At 57.0% G+C, this 18,037-nt stretch overlaps 1 protein-coding gene across 3 annotated transcripts; it reads left to right on the top strand.

Moving 5' to 3' along the window:
• The first annotated feature begins 315 nt into the window (after positions 1-315).
• ASIC1 (acid sensing ion channel subunit 1) lies at positions 316-17,816 on the top strand. 3 transcript variants are annotated; one of them, XM_015886867.3, is made up of 12 exons: positions 316-767; positions 1,321-1,715; positions 2,506-2,701; positions 13,552-13,702; positions 14,096-14,223; positions 14,409-14,559; positions 14,637-14,693; positions 14,776-14,929; positions 15,005-15,096; positions 15,313-15,392; positions 15,521-15,625; positions 15,760-17,816. In XM_015886867.3, the coding sequence occupies exons 2-12, from the start codon at positions 1,351-1,353 to the stop codon at positions 15,862-15,864; spliced, it is 1,584 nt and encodes a 527-aa protein (XP_015742353.2). In that variant the 5' UTR covers positions 316-767; positions 1,321-1,350; the 3' UTR covers positions 15,865-17,816. The 3 variants fall into 3 exon arrangements, with proteins under 3 accessions (XP_015742353.2, XP_085390217.1, XP_015742352.2); XM_085534091.1 differs by having other exon boundaries at positions 426-947; XM_015886866.3 differs by lacking the exons at positions 316-767; positions 1,321-1,715; positions 2,506-2,701 and adding an exon at positions 11,959-12,714 and having other exon boundaries at positions 15,760-17,702.
• The last annotated feature ends 221 nt before the right edge of the window (positions 17,817-18,037 follow it).

Genomic DNA, 18,037 nt, shown 5'->3' on the forward strand with positions numbered 1-18,037 from the left:
GGCACCATTCTGACATCCAGGAGAGGGGCAGGAGTCCTGCAGGCTCAGGTCCCCGCTGCAGCGAGCATCGTGCTGGGGTCGTGTCCAAAAGTGAGCACCACATTGCTGCCCCAAAGCAGACGGAGCCACCAGCTGGGACCGGGCCGCCCGCGGGTGGAACCCAGAGGGCAGCAGAGGCCGTGGCCCGAGAAGAGCAGGGTCAGGGCGGTGTGGGGGGTGCGGGGGGGACCGAGGGGGGCTCGGGGAGCTGCAGCCCTGCTGCGAAGCGCTGGGGGATGGGAGCGGCACACGCATGCACACGCACACACACATCCCCACACGCACACAGCAGCAGCACCAACAGCCCCTGCCAGCAGCCTGCAATCGCTGGAGCTCCCGGCTCCTCCGCCTCTCCCTCCTCCTCCTTCTCCTCCTCCTCCTCCTCCTCCTCCTCCTCGCTGCCCACCGGCCTGCGGCACCCCTCGGCGGCCTCCGGCCCCACCAGCGCACAGACAATGACTTCATGCGGATTATGCATCTGAAGAAATCACCAGCTCCCAGATAGCCACAGGGGGAGGCATCCATCCATCCATCCATCCCTCCATCCATCCCTCCATCCCTCCATCCATCGCTCCATGTGGTTGGCAGGGCAGCAGACTCCCGCTCTCCTCCCGCTCCTCTCCTCGCACCCATCGGCCGCCTTCTCTCCGGCAATGGTCTCCTCCGGTCCCCCCGAGCGGCGCTGAGCGAGGCCCCGACGCATCCCCGCTCCCACGCTTGCACCAAAGGTACCGACGAGGCTATTTTTATTCCCCCCCCCCCCCCCCCTTTTCCTTTTCTTTTCCGGTTCGCCCGCCACTGCCGGGCTCGGTGCCGCTCCATCCCCGCTCCCGGCTTCGTCTTCCCACCCCGGAGGAGGGAGGTCGGCCCCATCCCCGGCACCCGCATCGCAGCGGCCCTGACTCCAGGTTTGCATCCTCCCCTCCTTCGTGTCTTTGTCGATGCGTTGGTGCCATTCGGGGGAGGCGGAGGGGATGAGTGCTGCGGGGGTACCGGGGGGGAGCACAGCACCTCGGTCGTGCTATAGGATGGGGAGGGCAGTGAGGAGGTGGGAGAGGGGGGATGCAAGATGTTGCACCCCGATAAATGCAGAGATAGAATACAGAGGGTGCGGGGGGAGAACAGGGCACAGCGAAGTACTGCCCCATGTGAGAGTGCACCCCCAGCAGTGGGGATGGCAGCGCACAGAGGTGCACCCCATCATTGCCTCGCTGGGACACATCAGGTGGTGGTGACACCCAGGAGGTGGCACTGGGCACCCAGGGGTCCCTTTCCCTACAGAGCGGCCCCCCCGGGCTGCCGACGCGGACCATGATGGACCTGAAGGTGGACGAGGAGGAGGTGGACAGCGGGCAGCCGGTGAGCATCCAGGCCTTTGCCAGCAGCTCCACCCTGCACGGGATCTCACACATCTTCTCCTACGAGCGGCTGTCGCTGAAGCGCGTGGTCTGGGCTCTCTGCTTCATGGGTTCTCTGGCTCTGCTCGCCCTTGTCTGCACCAACCGCATCCAGTACTACTTCCTCTACCCGCACGTCACCAAGCTGGACGAGGTGGCTGCCACCAGGCTCACCTTCCCTGCTGTCACCTTCTGCAACCTCAATGAGTTCCGCTTTAGCCGGGTGACCAAGAACGACCTGTATCACGCTGGTGAACTCCTCGCCCTGCTCAATAACAGGTGGGTGTCCTGAAGTGGCCCCGGGTGACACCTCTGTCCCCAGCTCAGTGTGTCACCATGCTGCACTGCTGTGCGATGCATCGCCTTCATCTCTGCAAGGAAGCACATCCTCATCTCAGCTTTGCAGATGGGTGCAAGCATGCACAGCCCTACCTGGAGGGCATCCTGCTCCTGGGCATGGAGTTGTTCCTGGGGGTCCAGAACACCCTGTTCCAGCCCCAGCACATGGATCCCAGCACACATGGCTCCAGTCCCTGTGCTTGGATCCAGCACATGTGATTCCAGCCTCAGAACACAGCTCTATGCTGTAAGGCTGGCAGGTGAAGCTTCTATATGCCACCAGTACACTGAGGCCATCCCTTGGGCTGTAGGATCCCACAGTGCCATAGCCAGAGTGAGACCCCTCACCCACCCTACCCAGCCCATCCCCATGCCTATAGCAGCTCTTCGATGCTGCTGAGCCACCCTCATGTTCCCAGGTCCCAAAAGCAGCCTCTGCCTGTGCATATTTATGCACACAGGGCATGGACCAGGCTGCCCTGAGCTGGGATCACTGCTGCAGGTCTGACTGTGGAGCAATTGGTCTGGGTTTGGTGCTGTCAAAGGGGCTGTGGTGATCCTTGTTGGAAGATGCTCATGGCTGATTGCATGGGACACCTCTTTGCCCATCCAAGTTGTGTTGCTGAGAGCCCTAAAGATGCCATGAGCTTTTGCCATGGGTTGGGGTAGGAGCAGCTCATGTGAAGCCACCACAGCCAGGCCTGAGCCTCTGCCTCCTCTTTCTCCTAAGATACGAGATCCCAGACACGCAGACAGCTGATGAAAAGCAGCTGGAAATCCTGCAGGACAAGGCAAACTTCCGAAACTTCAAGCCCAAACCTTTCAATATGTTGGAGTTTTATGACCGTGCCGGCCACGACATCCGGGAGATGCTGCTCTCTTGCTTCTTCCGTGGGGAGCAATGCAGCCCTGAAGACTTCAAAGTGGTGAGTGCCCCCACAGCCCCCTCCCCAGGCTGTGAATTCCATGCAAGGAGGGTGTTGATCTGCCCATCACCATTCCTCCCTCCTTTTGGATCCCAAAGAAGGGGCAGCAGCATCGCTGAGGGGGTTCAAGGGGATGCTGCTGGGGTTTAGCACATGGGGTTATGCAGGGTGTGCTGGGCTGGATATTTGAGCTGGAAACCACTGCACATGGAGTGATGGATGGAGGGATGGATGGATGGAGGGATGGAGGGATGGAGGGATGCCTCCCCCTCTGGCTATCTGGGAGCTGGTGCTTTCTTCAGATGTGTTGGTGGCACAGCAGGGAGAGGCCTGGTGATGGCCAGCAGGGGAAGCCCCGTGAGCCCTTGGGGACAGCGGGTCCCAGCGGTGCAGCACAGAGGCTGCATTTCATATTGCTCCAGTGCACAATAACGCCTTTGTGCCCCATGGCTGCCTCTCCCCATCAGCTGCCTTGTCTGTTTGGCTCTGGTGTGGAGCACGCAGCTCTGGGGTCCCCATCCCTGTCCCCAATGTGGCCTTGGGGACATCCCGCTCACCTCCCATGACAAAGCTGCAGCGCGTGCCGAGGCACCGGCTGGATGTCCCCAGGGCTGCTGTACACATCCCAGTGCTGTATGAGGGATTTTAATCCCCAGCACTAAATTCCCTTGGCAGGCCCTTGGGATAGAGAGCTCCTCTGTTGTTTGGTTGTTAAATGGAGGCGAGGGGGATGGATCCTCCTCAGCAGGGTCAGGTCCCAGCCCACGTGTGCCACCACCAGCTTTGATGCTTGGTGCTCCCTTGTGTTTTCTGCACCAGAGCATCCTCAGGGACCCTCCCACTGCTTCCTTGTACCCGCTGTTAGGATCCAAGCACCCTCCTTCCCCCTCTGCTCTAAGCGGGAGAAGCAAAATAGACGTGCAGCTGGTTTATTATTACTGCCTGGATTATTCCTTGCAAGCAGGTTTGGATGATTTAATGGATTTGATTAGAAAAAGCTGGCTCAGTGCTGTATTTATGTTGCTCGTTGGATTCCCCTTGCAGCCGTGCACAGGCAGAGCTGTGAGTGCTGGGGATGGGGATGGTGTTGTTTGGGAAACATTGGCTCTGTCCCCTCATGGGTTTGGTGGCAGCTTTTGGTTTGACCCAAAGGTTTGTTCCTTCCTCTTCACCACTCCCTCCCACATCCATCTGTGTTGAGCTCCTCTGTGCTGCACTGAGTCCAATGGCACCAAGTGAGACCAAAGGGTGCCGGGGCAGCAATGGGGCCAACCCTGGGCATCTCTACACCACCATGTGATGCCCCATTGTCTCCATGCAATATTCCATTGCCTGTGTGATGCTCCATGTCCTTATGCAATGCTCCACATCCCTGTGTGTTGCTCCATCACCCCTATGCAATGTTCTATGTCCCTGTGTGATGCTCCATGTGCCCGTATAGTGTTCAATCACCTCTGTGCAATGCTCTACATCCCCAAGCAATGATCTATGTCCCTTTGTGATGCTCCACGTTTCTATTTGATGCTCCATATCCCTATGTGATGCACCACATCCCCCAGCCCGCAGTGCCCCACTACTGGTCCCACTGCGTTGTGTGCCCCTCTGTGTTCTGAGGCCCCTAAAACAGTCCAGGCAGGAGGGATGTCTGGGTCAACACTGTCACAGACAGCACTGCCCCCTGCTCTGACTGATACAGATGAGATGCTGTATCCAGGAGCACTGCTGGGGGGATTTTAGGGCTGCCCAGACCCTATGGGCTGGAAGGAAGCTGTCTATGTACAGGTGGGGATAGAGATTGGTCCCTTCTGCCTCCATCACCTTTGCAACCATCTAACTTTGGTCCTGTTTAGAGCACCAAAGCCTTTAAAGAGATGCAGCATGGGGGCACCAATCCCTCCCCTGCCTCTTCACAGCCTCTCCAGCACCAGGTGAGTGCTTGGGGTCTATGAAGCTCCCCCCTCTCCACAGCATTCTGGGCTGGAGATTTGCAGGGAGCTGCAGCCACCTCCTCCCCCTGCCCCCCAAATCCCAACATAACCTCAAAACCCAATAGGGCAGCCACAGAGTGTGGAGCAAATCCTGCTCTCCAGGGCCTCCAGTCCTGTGGGACATAGGGTGAGAGCGTCCTTGTCACATGTGCTGTGCCCATAGCCAACACATTGTTCCCTATGCAATGCTCCATGTGCCTGTATGATGCTCCACCATCCCTATGTGGTGCTCCACAGCCTGGTCCCCAAGGGTTCCTTTATGGGAACAGGGGACTCACCCTCCCCACTGCCTCTATTCAGGGGCTATGCTCATTAGCAGCAGAAATCAACGTTTCTTGCCTGCTGCTTCATAATGTATAAGTAGGAACTCCCCTGCATGGCCCTGCTGGATCCCTGCTTGTTTTTCCGCTGCCTTCCCAAACCATTGCCCCAGGAACCCCATTCACACCCCATGGATCCGCTCCTCACCCAGCAAGAGAAAGGCCCAGGGGTCCCATCTCTAAGCAGGGCTCCAAACCCCATTCATTTCCTTTGCATCCCATGGGAAAGGAGAAGAAACATCCTCTTCACCCTGGGACTTGGGGTGGGAAGTGGGGCTGTCCCATTCAAACCACCCTTAAAGCTGTGGGCAATGTTTCATGCTTGGCTCTCCAAAGCCCCTTTTGTGCACAGTGCTGCTGAGATGATGCTGTTGTGCCCGTTGTGATGCGTTTGCAGTTTTCCTTCTCACATCCCTGCAGCCCATCCTGAGGGAGAGTCACATCCATGTGTTCCCATCCCTGTTGTGCTTTGGGGCTCAGCAGCCTCCAGGCAGCACACGGGGGCACCACGAATCACTGCAGAGGGTTGAGACCTCTGGACCATCAGGCTCCAGGGCTGAAGTGGCACCAGGGAGAATTGAGTCTGACACAGGGATCACGGCACTGCCTCGTGTGTCCTCTGCCCTGGAAGCGATGAGCTCAGGGAGGATGAGAAGGGAGGGAGCAGAAAGGCTCTGGAGTGAACCCATATGGTGCTCCTCCTCTTCTTCTTCCCATCCCCGGAGCTGATGTAGTGAAGAATGGATCAGGAACACCTCGCTGTCCCTCCATCCACCCCCCAGCACCCACTGATGGACATTGTGAGTCCAGAGCCTTCCAATGAGCACACTGTCCCCACAGCAAAGTGCCCACGGATAACCACAGAGTGTGGAGCATCTCCCACACAACCGAGACCCCACAGCTGCTCGGAGTTCCTAAACAAAAACCACACAGCCCCATTCTCACTCTGCAAAACCAACCTGGGGACCTCACAGGATAAGCCCTGCGGGGCGCTGCGTTTACAAACGGTGTAAAACACGCATATAAATGGCTCCTAAAAGCAGGCTCCTAAATAACTCATCAGCACTTGAAACCCTTCGCGTGTCGCTCCGATCTCCACCCTGTGTTGCATCTCCGAGCTGTTGTCCCCGGGGTCCCTCCGAGCTGTGGTTCTGTTGACCCCGGAGCCCGCAGCGTTTATTGAGCGAACCGCGAGGGATCCGACTTCATCGCGAGGAGTAATCGGAGGTGGTGGAGCAGAGAAGCGGCCGCGGGTGGGTCGGGGACACCCCGGCTCTGCCAGCCCCGAGGATTTCTGTACGTTGGTGTTTTGCTCAAAGCAAAGCAACCCTGAGCCGTGCAGCCCTCGGGCACAGAGGGGATGCACCGGGATTTCTGCTCCGTGTCTCCTTGGCCTTTGCTGGAGCTTTTCCAGCAGTGGGTGCCCTCAAAGGATGGAGTTTGGGATCCCTCGGCTGTGCACGGCTCTGCTCACCCCGTGCTGTTTGCTCGAAGCCTGTTGCATTTCAACCTGTTTTGCAGCACGACCGTTCTTATCCCCTACACGGGAGCGATGCCATTGAACCCAGTGGGATTTTGGCAGAGCCAAAAGCAGCAGAGGAGCATCGGGAACACCAGCACAGGGAACAGCACAGCAGAGACTGATACGTGTCTGCACCCTGCAGCCGCTCCACCAGCAGCATCATTTAGCACCTGGAACCTGTGGGCACGGAGCAGCACCGCCCCCATCGGGAGGAGGGGAGGCAGAGAGGCACTGAGTCCCCAGCCTGGCAATTCAGCCCACCCCAGCAGCACACTTGGACCTGCTGCATGTGTGTAAGCACTGTGCAAGTATGGGAACAATGCACACACAATGGCATCGTGCTCAACCAAAGCGTTTTGCTCACCCCAAAGCATTGTGAACTCTCTTTTGCTCACATGGAGATGCCACATTCACCCCAAAGAGCTTTGTGTATCACTTCGTACACACAACATTCTTTGCACACCCAGAGGCGTCATGCACTCCCTAAGAGCTTTGCACACCCAAAAGCACATTGCACACCCAGAGATGTTGTGCCAGGAGCTCACAGCACCTCAGATGCACGCCGGGGGCCCTGCAGGGCTGTTACAGTTCCTCTTGAGATGCCTTTGCGCACAAAACCATTAACAAATTAATTATTAATTATTATTAATAAGGTTAAATGGTATCCTCAGCTGCTGAAAGAGATGAGGAGGCTCTCAGGCGCTGTGCAGATGGAGGCAGGGAGCCCACAACCACAGAGCTTTGGGCACAGCCCTATGGCCACCGGCTCCAGGGGAAGCTGCAGGCTGGAAATGCAGCCCCGAAACATCACCAGGAAATGGGGATTCATGCAGATGATTTTCATCCCTTTCATCTCCTTTCCATCTTGATCAGAGGCCCCCGTTGGAGCAGCAGCACCAGCACACGGCGTGTTGGGCAACTGCAGCAATCTGGAACATCACACACAAGGATGTGGTGCAATTTCTCCTCTGTCCCCCAGCACTGAACCAGGAGGAGCCGGGGCAGAGGGTCACACTGAGCCATACAGAGCACTCCATAGGGAGAGCTGAGAAATGAACCACCCTGCAGCCCTTCACCTCAGGTTTAATTTCTTTACCTTTTGAGAGCCACCGTTGTTTCATCACCCGAAGGTTGGAGACCCCTGAGCTGCATTGCAACTCCTGAAACAGCTGTGACTTGAGATGCTCCTCACCATCTCAGGCTCCCATTTCTGTATATATTCCAGCCTTCACAATTGGATGTTACAATTCTTGGTTTGAAATTAACCATTATTATTCCCAAACATTTTTTTTTCTGCCCTGCTGCACCTGGGTCATCTCCCTAAGGACCAAACCAAGGCAGGGTCCCCCATCCCTTTGCTTTGTGTGGGTTTACAAACCCCTTCATGCAGCACCTGGAGCAGCTGCAGAGCGGGGCCATGCGAGCACCTTGCTTGGATTAGATTAGATGTGAAAAACCACACAGCAAGAGAACAGGATGGGAAAACAATCCCCCCCCACCACCACCACCAATAAAACAGTCGGTTCGGATTTGTTTGCACCGAGCATCCAAGCAATCGTGAAGGATGTCGTAAAGAAATCACAACTTACAGGCAATTTGCAAGCAGCAGGAGCTACAGGAAGGCTTTCAGAGAAGTGTCTGCATGGAGTAAGGCTGGAATTCACAGCATCCCCTGCACTGACCCCCACAATGCAAAAACCAGTGCTGAAAAAAGGCAGAAATCTCTTGGTATTACAGATGCTTTTGGGGATAGGAGGGGAAATAGGTGCTCAGTACTTTGGGTATGGCAGCTGGTGCATGGAGGAGAACAGCTAGAAGGGTTTGCCCACAAACTGCTCCCCCCCCCCCCAAGCAGTGGGGCTGCAGAGCCCTGCAGTGCCGTCAGTGCCTGCACCAGGCTGGGAAGCACCGAGAGGAGGAGGTTTTGAAAGATTAATGGAGTTTAAATGGGAACGTTTGGAGAGGAGATAAGGCTCGTCTGATAGGAAATCACACGGAACAGCCAGGGAGGCCCCGGGTCCGTAATGAAGTCCACTTAGCGCACGTTACTCACCATAATGTGCTTTTTATTAAAGTCCTGTGGACGTGGGTCTGCAGCCGACAGCCCCAGGCGGGGTGGCATGGGGCCATTGGGACAGAGTGGTATCCTCACAGCAGCCTTTTGTCCCCATCCTTTGTCCCTTGAGCCGAGAGCAGCGATCCCACATCACCCATCGCCTCCATTCCCCCCACAGCTGTATCCATAGGGATAAAGTGGGGGGGGGAAAAGACAGCGGTGGGGAATCATACAGATGGGCAAAAACTCTTTTTTAATTTATTTTTTTTTTAAATCATCGGGGTTTTTTTTTATGCATTAGAATGTGACATGCTAATCCACTGTGAAGCGTCTAATCTGGGGGATAAAGGGGCGGATAACACCAGTACGCCCAGCTTGGCCGGTGGAGCGAGAGGAGGCAAGGTGGAAGCATCTGATAAAGGCGGTGGGATTAGTGCCGCAGGATCCCCGCATCCCACCCCACTCCTCCGCCTCCGAACCATGGAGATTTCCCCATCTCCGCCTCGTGGTGGGGCAGAGACCCTCAGGGCACCGGGGAGCATCGCAAAGCTGCGTTTCTCCTCCTTGCTGTGCAATGCAAGAGCAGGGCAGCCCCTCCGCCCCATCCGATATCCCCTCCCTCCCCTGCTCCCGGCTGTTGTAGGGATTTCAATGAGTCCCATCCCACCCCACCGCCTGGATACGGAACCAAGCGAACCCGCGGCACCTCCTGGGGCCGGGCTGCGTTTTTGCATGCCTGGGATAACAGAGCTCACAATGTTGTTTTCTCCTCGCCTCCTCGGGGATTGGTTTATCTCTATGAATAACTCCATCCCGGCTTTGATCTCCTCTGCCATTAAAGCGTGACAGGCTGTGAAATGCGCTGCTGCCGCTGCCGTCAAATCCCCCATCCGCCTCCCTCCCTCCCCTCCGCCTCCGTGCTCCCCTGCCCCGGGGAACCTCGGTGCCCCCGGCCCGTGCTGGCGCTATGGGATCGGACAGCGGGCAGACAACGCGATGGAGCAGGGAAACACCGGCTTTGCTACCGTGGTCCCACCGCTATGGGGGACACAACGGCACCGAGCATCCCCGTTCCCCAGGTTGGGGCACAGCGGATGCTGCCACGGGGGCTGATGTCACAGTTAATTATAGCATCCCCCATCCTTCTCCCCCGCAAAAGCGTTACCTGAAAGAGGGTAAAAATAGCTCCTGCTGAGGGAGGAGCTGGAGAGAGCCCAAGGGCTCCTTGAAGATCTCCAAAACTCACAGAAATTGGGATGGTGACCCCTTGTCCCCAACGTGGGAACACAACCAGGAATTGTCCCCATCCGCAGGGTCAGAATCTGAGTTCTGCTATGCTTCTGGCTGTGACCACCCCAGTCACCTTCAACCCTCTGAGCATTCACCCCCAGGCAGTATTTCTCCTCCCTAGGAACAGCCCTGATGCTCCCCATAGGTTTCAGCCAAGTGAGACAACGATGGAGTGTTTTCATTACAGCACCTCCCTCACCCTACTGCAATTGCTCCTGAAAATCACATTGAAAGCCCACCCTGTACCATTAGATAGCATTAAATCTTGCTCACACCAGAACCAGGAAACAGAAGAAATCCCACCTCAGCCAGCTCACACCTGCTCTGACTCCTGTATCACATCCCAAGCCTTTACCTCACAGAACTGAGCAGCCCAACACCCCCAGGTCTTTTCCCAGCTGATGCCTTTTAAATCCTGGCCCTACCCATGGAGCTCATCTCCATCCAAATACCAAAGGGTTGTGACCCAGTCCCCATGGCTTGCTGGCCAGCTCCCCAATCCTAGCCTCATTCCCAGGATTTTTCCAGCTGAGGCTCTCCAGGTTGCTCCCCAAAGGCACAACCTTGCTCTCAGCCCTATGAAATTTCATCCTGTGGCTCTGGCACTTGTCCCCAAGGTCACTCACGCTTGCTTGCTCTCCCTGGCTTTGCAGCTGATTCCTCTGCTTTGTCCCCTTTATACAAAGGGCCCTTTGGAGGAATATTGAATGTGGGGACCCCCACGGTGGACCCTTGGGGAACACCGTGCTGTCCCATTATTGTCCCATTGGCATTTGTCCTCCTGGCTGAGCCCTGTGCACACCCCACACATCTCACAGTATCTCTTGCTCTGGCAGAGCTGATAACCTCACACAGGGATCAGAACCATTTTTCAGTGGCTTCCTGATTGCATTTGTTCACCTGTTTTGGGGATACCCATGTCATGTATGCTCAGCCGATGCAGGGGCTGGGCTGTGCTCTTTGCACCCATGCATCAGCCAAACCCCTTTGCCCAGATCCTGTGCATCGAAGCACTGCTGCATTCAGACACTCCCCTTCCCCTCAGCCTGCTGATGGCGGCTGCGGTGCTGGGATGGGGCTGGAGATTGCTCTGTGGTCACATTGGATGCTTTTACAAAGTGCTGAGCACAGGAAAAAAGCAAACCGCAAGAAGGGGCCGTGCTGCCGCAGGGCTGCAGGGAGTGGGGGGTGATGCCTTTGCTCCTGGATTCACCCAGCTCCAGCCCCATGCCATCTCAGGGCTGCCTCCCCAGGACCCCGAATCTCATCCTTCTGGCCTGAACGCCGACCCTCTGGGTTCCCTGTGCCCCTACATGGAGCAGAGCATGGGGCAATGCACTGCGTGGCTCACCAGGAGGAGGCATCACCCAAAATATGGCAGTGCCCAAATCCTGCAAAAAGCAGCATGGGCTTGGAAGACACCCAACTTCAAGCATCGCCTGTGCTTACATCACTGTCCCACTGTGTGAGGAGATGAACCCTTGGGGATGAGTGCGACCAGGATGAGCAGCACGGAGCACTCAGGGACACCACAGCATCCTCACTGGCACCACCCAGATGGACACAACGGCAGGACGGTGACACAGAGCTCTGGGCAATCTCTGGCTGCCACAGTGAAGAGCTTGGAGACCACAGTGAGTTGAGCAGATGGAGGCTGCGGAAACAGCCTGGCACCCGGTGGGACAGCATGGATGGAACTGCTGATCAGGCTGCCAGGGATGGAGGATGCAGCACACCAGGTGCCTGCATGCAACAACATCCATGTAAACCCATTCATGCACACCCATCTGTGCACACCCGTCCATGCACAGCTGTGCACCCCGGATCTAGCACCCCTTCAGCTCCCAGCACAGCGGTGCATCTCAAAGCCAGTAATGTCTTCTCTCCGTCCTGCCAGCCGCAGCCGGGCTGCTCCCTTGGGAACCTGCAGAACCGCCCCTTGCTCCTCCCCAGCCCTCTGCTCCTGATATCCCCTCCTCTCCAACCCCCCCTGAGCAGCCCTCTGCTCTTCTTCTGCTCCTCTCCCCTCTCTCCGTGCATCGCTGCACACCTCTCACTCCTTTTCCCTTCTCTGTCTCTGCTCCCAACTTTTCCCCTTCCTCCATCCCAGCCCCTCACCCACCTTATGAGGCACTGATTCACCACTGGAGACCCCCCAACCTGCAGCAAGACCAGGACCCGCAGCCCAAAGCTGGGACCCTCCACTCTGCACAATGCCCCTCCAGATATTCTGCACCATCTCCTTCTCCAGCGAGGAAGCACCGAGAGATGCCACAGCAGCTGGGAGAGGAGAGAATGGAGCCGATGAGTTCCTGTATGGGCAGGAGGAGGAAGAAGAAGAGGAGGAGGATACAGGGGCAGCCACGGACTTTGTGGCCTTTGCCAGCAGCTGCACACTGCATGGGCTGAGCCACATCTTCGTGGAGGGCAGTCTGGGTGCCCGGCAAGCGCTCTGGGCGCTGGCTTTCCTCCTCTCCCTCTCCGTCTTCCTCTACCAGGTGGCCGATCGCATTGTGTACTACCTGGAATACCACCACGTCACTCTGCTCAGTGAGGAGGACAGCCCTGAGATGACTTTCCCCGCCGTCACCTTCTGCAACATCAACCGGGTGCGGGTCTCGCAGCTCAGCCACGAGGACCTGCTCTACCTTGCACCCCTGGTTGACTACGAGCCCGGGATGGAGCTGGGCTTTGTCCCAGCCCAGTTCAGCTCTTGGGATGAGGATGAGCCCCTAAATTTGCACGGGTTTTTTAACCGCACTTGCCACCAGCTGGAGGACATGCTGCTGAGCTGCAGCTACCGGGGCGAGCAATGCGGCCCCGGCGACTTCGTGGCGGTGAGTAGCTTTGTCCCACTGCCCTGGGGACCAGATGGTGGCACAGTTCTTTTTCCCAGCACCGTCATCTCCTGGCTCCTGTCACCCCTAACCTTCCCTACAATCACACCTTCTCCTCTCCCCTTTCCACTACCTGGGACTGCTCAGTGTGATGAGTGCCGCACTCACAGCTTGGGATAGGGAAAAGTAAAGGAAAGGGACCAGGGAGCAGCTCCCACCAGCATCGTGTCGGATCAGCTGCAATCACAGCAATGCAATGGGTGATGCTGTCCATGCTTGGGGACAGGCACCCATCCTGCTGGTGTTGGTGTTGGTGAGACACCTCCATCCTCGTATCCCCACCACACCTCGGGGTCTGGGCTTGGCACTGTGCAGCCTGCAGCCTGCTGGCCCCAGATGCTCCCTTTGCCAGCAGCAGCTCAGCAGCATGGAGCTGTGCTGGCAGCCAGAGGTGAGAGCTGGAATGGTTGAGGAGGGCTGGGGGGTTGAGGATCCTGTCCAGCCCCCATCAGTGGGATTGGAAGTGATGGGGCAGATATTGGTGAGGGCACAGGGCTGAGTGCTGCTGTCCTGGGGCTGCAGGGTCATGGAGCTGCAAACCTGCAAAGCATCTCCACTGATCTGCACCCATTGCCTTGGGGGGGATCTCGTCCTTCTACCAGGGCAAAGGCAGCTCTGATGCTAAGAGACCCCGTGGGACAGGACTCTGGGTCAGGCTGTCCCCCAGGCTGGGCATTGCCACATTCTGGAGCTGGAGTCAGCTCCATGCTGCAGCACCAGTGGCAGTTTGGGGCCAGCAGAGGGGCCCCAGCCTCAGCCTTACGTCCTCTCCCACAGGTGTTCACACGCTATGGCAAATGCTACACCTTCAATGCAGGGCAGGACGGCAAACCCCGGCTCATCACCATGAAGGGGGGCACTGGAAATGGCCTGGAGATCATGCTGGACATCCAGCAGGACGAGTACCTCCCTGTGTGGGGGGAAACAGGTAACCCAGCAGCTCCTAGGCTGCTTCCCAGCAGCCTCCCAGCTTCATACCCCACAAGACCACGTCCCCAGGGCTCCTTCCTTCTGTTTCTCACCACTTCGGGTCTTCTGCTTTCCTTTTTCCTCCTTGCCTCTGCTATTTGCCATGGCAACTCCCTGCCGCTTTAGACAAGCAGCCATCACTTGTTTATAAATAGAGCCAGGCACTTTCCACACTGCTCTTCCCAAGGTCTGGACCACAGGGCTGGGGGGGACAAGGGCACGGGGTGGATGGATGCATGGATGCATGGACATGTGAAGGAGTGAATTCACCAAAGGGAAGGGAGGGAGACGGGAGGAGTTTTCTTCCTTCTTGCAGCAGGGCTCAGCTCCTCTCTGCTCCTCTCTGCTGCAGATGAGACCTCATTTGAAGCCGGGATCAAGGTGCAGATCCACAGCCAGGATGAACCTCCACTCATCGACCAGCTGGGCTTTGGTGTGGCACCCGGCTTCCAGACCTTCGTGTCCTGCCAGGAGCAGCGGGTAGGGGCTGTGGGCCTTGCTCAATCCCTCCCACCCCCCAGAGTGCTGAGCCCCCTCCCTACATCCCCATCTCCTGCCCCAGTGTGGGATGGAAATGGGGAGCAGCACACGAGGCCCCATCCCCTCACCATGCCGTGGGCTGCAGGGATGCGTGCTTCTCTCCTTATCCCTGGCTTCCCTCTCAGCTCATCTACCTGCCACCTCCCTGGGGAGACTGTAAGGCCACAACGGGTGACTCGGAGTTCTACGACACTTACAGCATCACGGCCTGCCGCATCGACTGCGAGACCCGCTACCTGGTGGAGAACTGCAACTGCCGCATGGTGCACATGCCAGGTGAGCTCTGCATGGCTGCATCCCACCCCAAACCCAGGGGACACAGTCCTATGGGAAACCTGTTCTGTTTCCTGCAGGCGATGCCCCTTATTGCACCCCAGAGCAGTACAAGGAGTGCGCAGATCCGGCCTTAGGTGAGGCTGCCCGGTCCCATAGGTCTGAACTGACAGCATCAGGGTTTCCCACATCCCCATCTAAGTCTCTTTTCCTGCCCAGATTTCCTGGTGGAGAAGGACAATGAGTATTGTGTCTGTGAGATGCCCTGCAATGTCACCCGCTATGGCAAAGAGCTCTCCATGGTGAAGATCCCCAGCAAAGCCTCTGCTAAGTACCTGGCCAAGAAGTACAACAAGTCAGAGCAATACATCGGGTAATGCACCACAGGTATGGGGCAGCATTGTGTCTCTCCAACACCACGACCTGACTCTGCTTTCTGCCCACGCAGGGAGAACATCCTGGTGCTGGATATCTTCTTTGAAGCCTTGAACTATGAGACGATTGAGCAGAAGAAGGCGTATGAGGTGGCTGGATTGCTGGGTGAGCACTGTGGGCTGGTGGCTGTGCTGAGAGCTCTGGTTGGCACCCTTCAGTGTGGCCCCATGTGCTGTCACCCCAATCCTGGGGCACCAGGGTGTGCACACAGCGTGGGTGCAGAACAGAGCAGCCCCCAGAGTCACAGCAGTGATGAGGTTTGCCCTTTCTCTGCTCCATCTGCCAGCAGTGCCCTGCTGACAGCTTTCCTCTCCCCCCCAGGTGACATCGGAGGACAGATGGGGCTGTTTATCGGGGCCAGCATCCTCACTGTGCTGGAGCTGTTTGACTACGCCTATGAGGTGAGCCCCAAAACACTGTGCCCTGTTCCTGTGGGGTCAGCAGAGCCCCCTTGGCACCACATCCCTCCATCTACTGGGGAAACCCCCTTGTTGGGGTCCATCCTGGAGCTCAGAGCCATCTCCTGCAGGTGATCAAGCACCGGCTGTGCCGGCGGGGCAAGTGCCGTAAGAACCACAAAAGGAACAACACGGACAAGGGCGTCGCGCTGAGCATGGATGACGTGAAACGCCACGTGAGTGCTGGGCAGGGGGTCTTGTTGGGGGGTCACCGTCACCACCTGGGGGAGAAGGGGCAGCAGGCAATGGAAGACAGGGCTTGGTTCTGGCTTAAACCCGTGACCACAACATCCCATCTCTTCCCCTACAGAACCCCTGCGAGAGCCTACGGGGTCACCCGGCCGGCATGACGTACGCAGCAAACATCCTACCTCACCACCCAGCCCGGGGAACCTTTGAGGACTTCACCTGCTAACCGACGTCTGGATGTACAACAACCCGAGCTACCAAAGCCCTCCGGAGCGCTGCCCTTCTCCTAGAGGAGAGACACAGCCAGGGGACCTCGCTCGAAGACACGGCGGGACGCGGACAAGAGCGGCGGCCTCAGATTTTGGGGCAGGCGGCCGGGCCGGGCCGTGTTGGCTCAGAGACTGGAGGAGGCTGCAGCCCAGCCGCGGAGCCACGCACAGCGGGCCGGGGCGCGGGCCTGCCCCGTCTCCTCCCCCTCGGCTCCCCTCGGCCTTTTTAACTAGAAACCCAGAAGCCAAGAAGAAGCAGCCTTCGGGCCGCAAGAGTCTCCATCCACAGCCCTGTTCGTCTGTCCGTCCGTCCATTGTCTCCATGCTCATTCTGCTCCCCAGAGCTCAGCCTGCGCCTGTTCCCATGCCTGGCATCATCTCAGAGCCCCGCAGCCCCAGCAGAGCCCACTGGGCTCCACGTGCACAAAACAGAGCAGCTCCACATCTCCAAAATGTCTTCCTCGGCCTCCGCCCCGGGGATGGCAGCGTTGGGCCGCTGGGGGAGCAGCATGGAGGGCTGCACCTTGGGGGACCGCTGAGGGCCTGCAGCCTGGTCATGGTGTGGGCTTCTGTGATGGTGTGGGGCTCTGTCGTGGTGTGGGGCTTTGTGATGGTGTGGGGCTCTATCGTGGTGTAGGGCTCTGTGATGGTGTTGGGCCCCAACATGGTGTGAGGTCCTGTCATGGTGTGGGGCCCTATCGTGGTGTGGGGCCCCAACATGGTGTGGGGCTCCGTGATGGTGTGGGGCTCTGTGATGGTGTGGGGCCCTATCATGGTTTGGGGCTCTGTGATGGTGTTGGGTCCCAACATGGTTTGAGGCCCCGTCATGGTTGTAGGGCCTCATTGCCCTGTCACATTGTGGCCTCCCTACCCCACAGTCCCCAGGAAATCTGGGGGACTGTGCAGCCCCCAAAACGACCATCCTTGGGGAGAAAACCACAGGGAAAGCTCCAGCTCCCATTGACATCACGTTGCCTGGGCAGCCATAGGAGCCCCAGCATCAACAAAGTGACAGGTTTAAGGGACACCCTATGGACCACACGGTCCATGGGACCGCAGGCTCCCACCCCACCAAACCCCCAACAACAGCCACCCCCGGGGGCCATGAGCCCTGGGCACCATCAAAGCTCACAGCCCAGGCCCCCTACCCCTTCCCATTGCTGCCCCCTCCCAGCAGTGGGGCCATTGGCCACCCCCAGCCCCCCGCATCAAGCAAGAGCCCTCCTGGGGCTGAAGTGCTTCTTCTCTTTAAGAGCTTTTGCAATAAGTCTTTTTAGTAGTTATTCTTTCTAGACTCTCTTTTTCTTTCCTTCCGCCCCCCTCTCCCCCCGCCCCCCAATTTTTATCCTCATTATTATTATTTGCTTCCTGACCAAAATTAGGAACTGGGGGTCAGTCCTTTGTTATCCAGCAATCACCCAAAGACAAAAGGTCGGCCGCATCCATAAATTTTCTTATGGATTTTTCCTAATGTTTCACTGCATCTCATGTATTTATTTTCTTCCTTTTTCACCCGTTAAAGCTTTTAAAGATGGGGCTGGGATCTGACCTTGAGGCTCGCCTGTTGGAACACCCAACTTTTGGTTTGTTTCTATTATGCCATCTGCATTTTATATTTCTTATATATAATATATATGACTATATATATATGTGTACATATATATATATATATCTATACATGCATCATATCAGTGTAGATATCCATTTCGTAGCATTTAGGCCTTGTTCTTGTGCCATTTTCTTTTTCTGTTACTGATCTCTGAATGCCTTCAAGTGTATAAAGTGTTGAATTCTCTCTGGTATCTGTACTATGTACACACATTTTCATAGGAAGCACAATAAGATGACAGATGCATTGTACATCAATACCTGCTACTCTTAACGACGATATAAAGAATGATAAAAGTGATGAGCACCGAGCCTGTCTGTGCTGTGGGAGATGCTCCTTAGTGAGCTCTGGTACCCAGGTGGGCTCCAGCCCCACATCCCTAGTCCTGATCCACTATGAGCACACCCTATAGGTGCTTCTGGGGCTGGAGAATGGAAATCGACTTCTGCTCCCAAGCAGAGGGAGGAGGATGCACATCTGTGCAGCTGCTGATCTTCAACAGCTCCAACACTTCTGTTTTG

Source organism: Coturnix japonica, unplaced genomic scaffold (genome assembly GCF_054131305.1).
Source record: "Coturnix japonica strain WE unplaced genomic scaffold, WE-NBRP24 Scf075, whole genome shotgun sequence".
Lineage (NCBI taxonomy): Eukaryota > Metazoa > Chordata > Aves > Galliformes > Phasianidae > Coturnix > Coturnix japonica.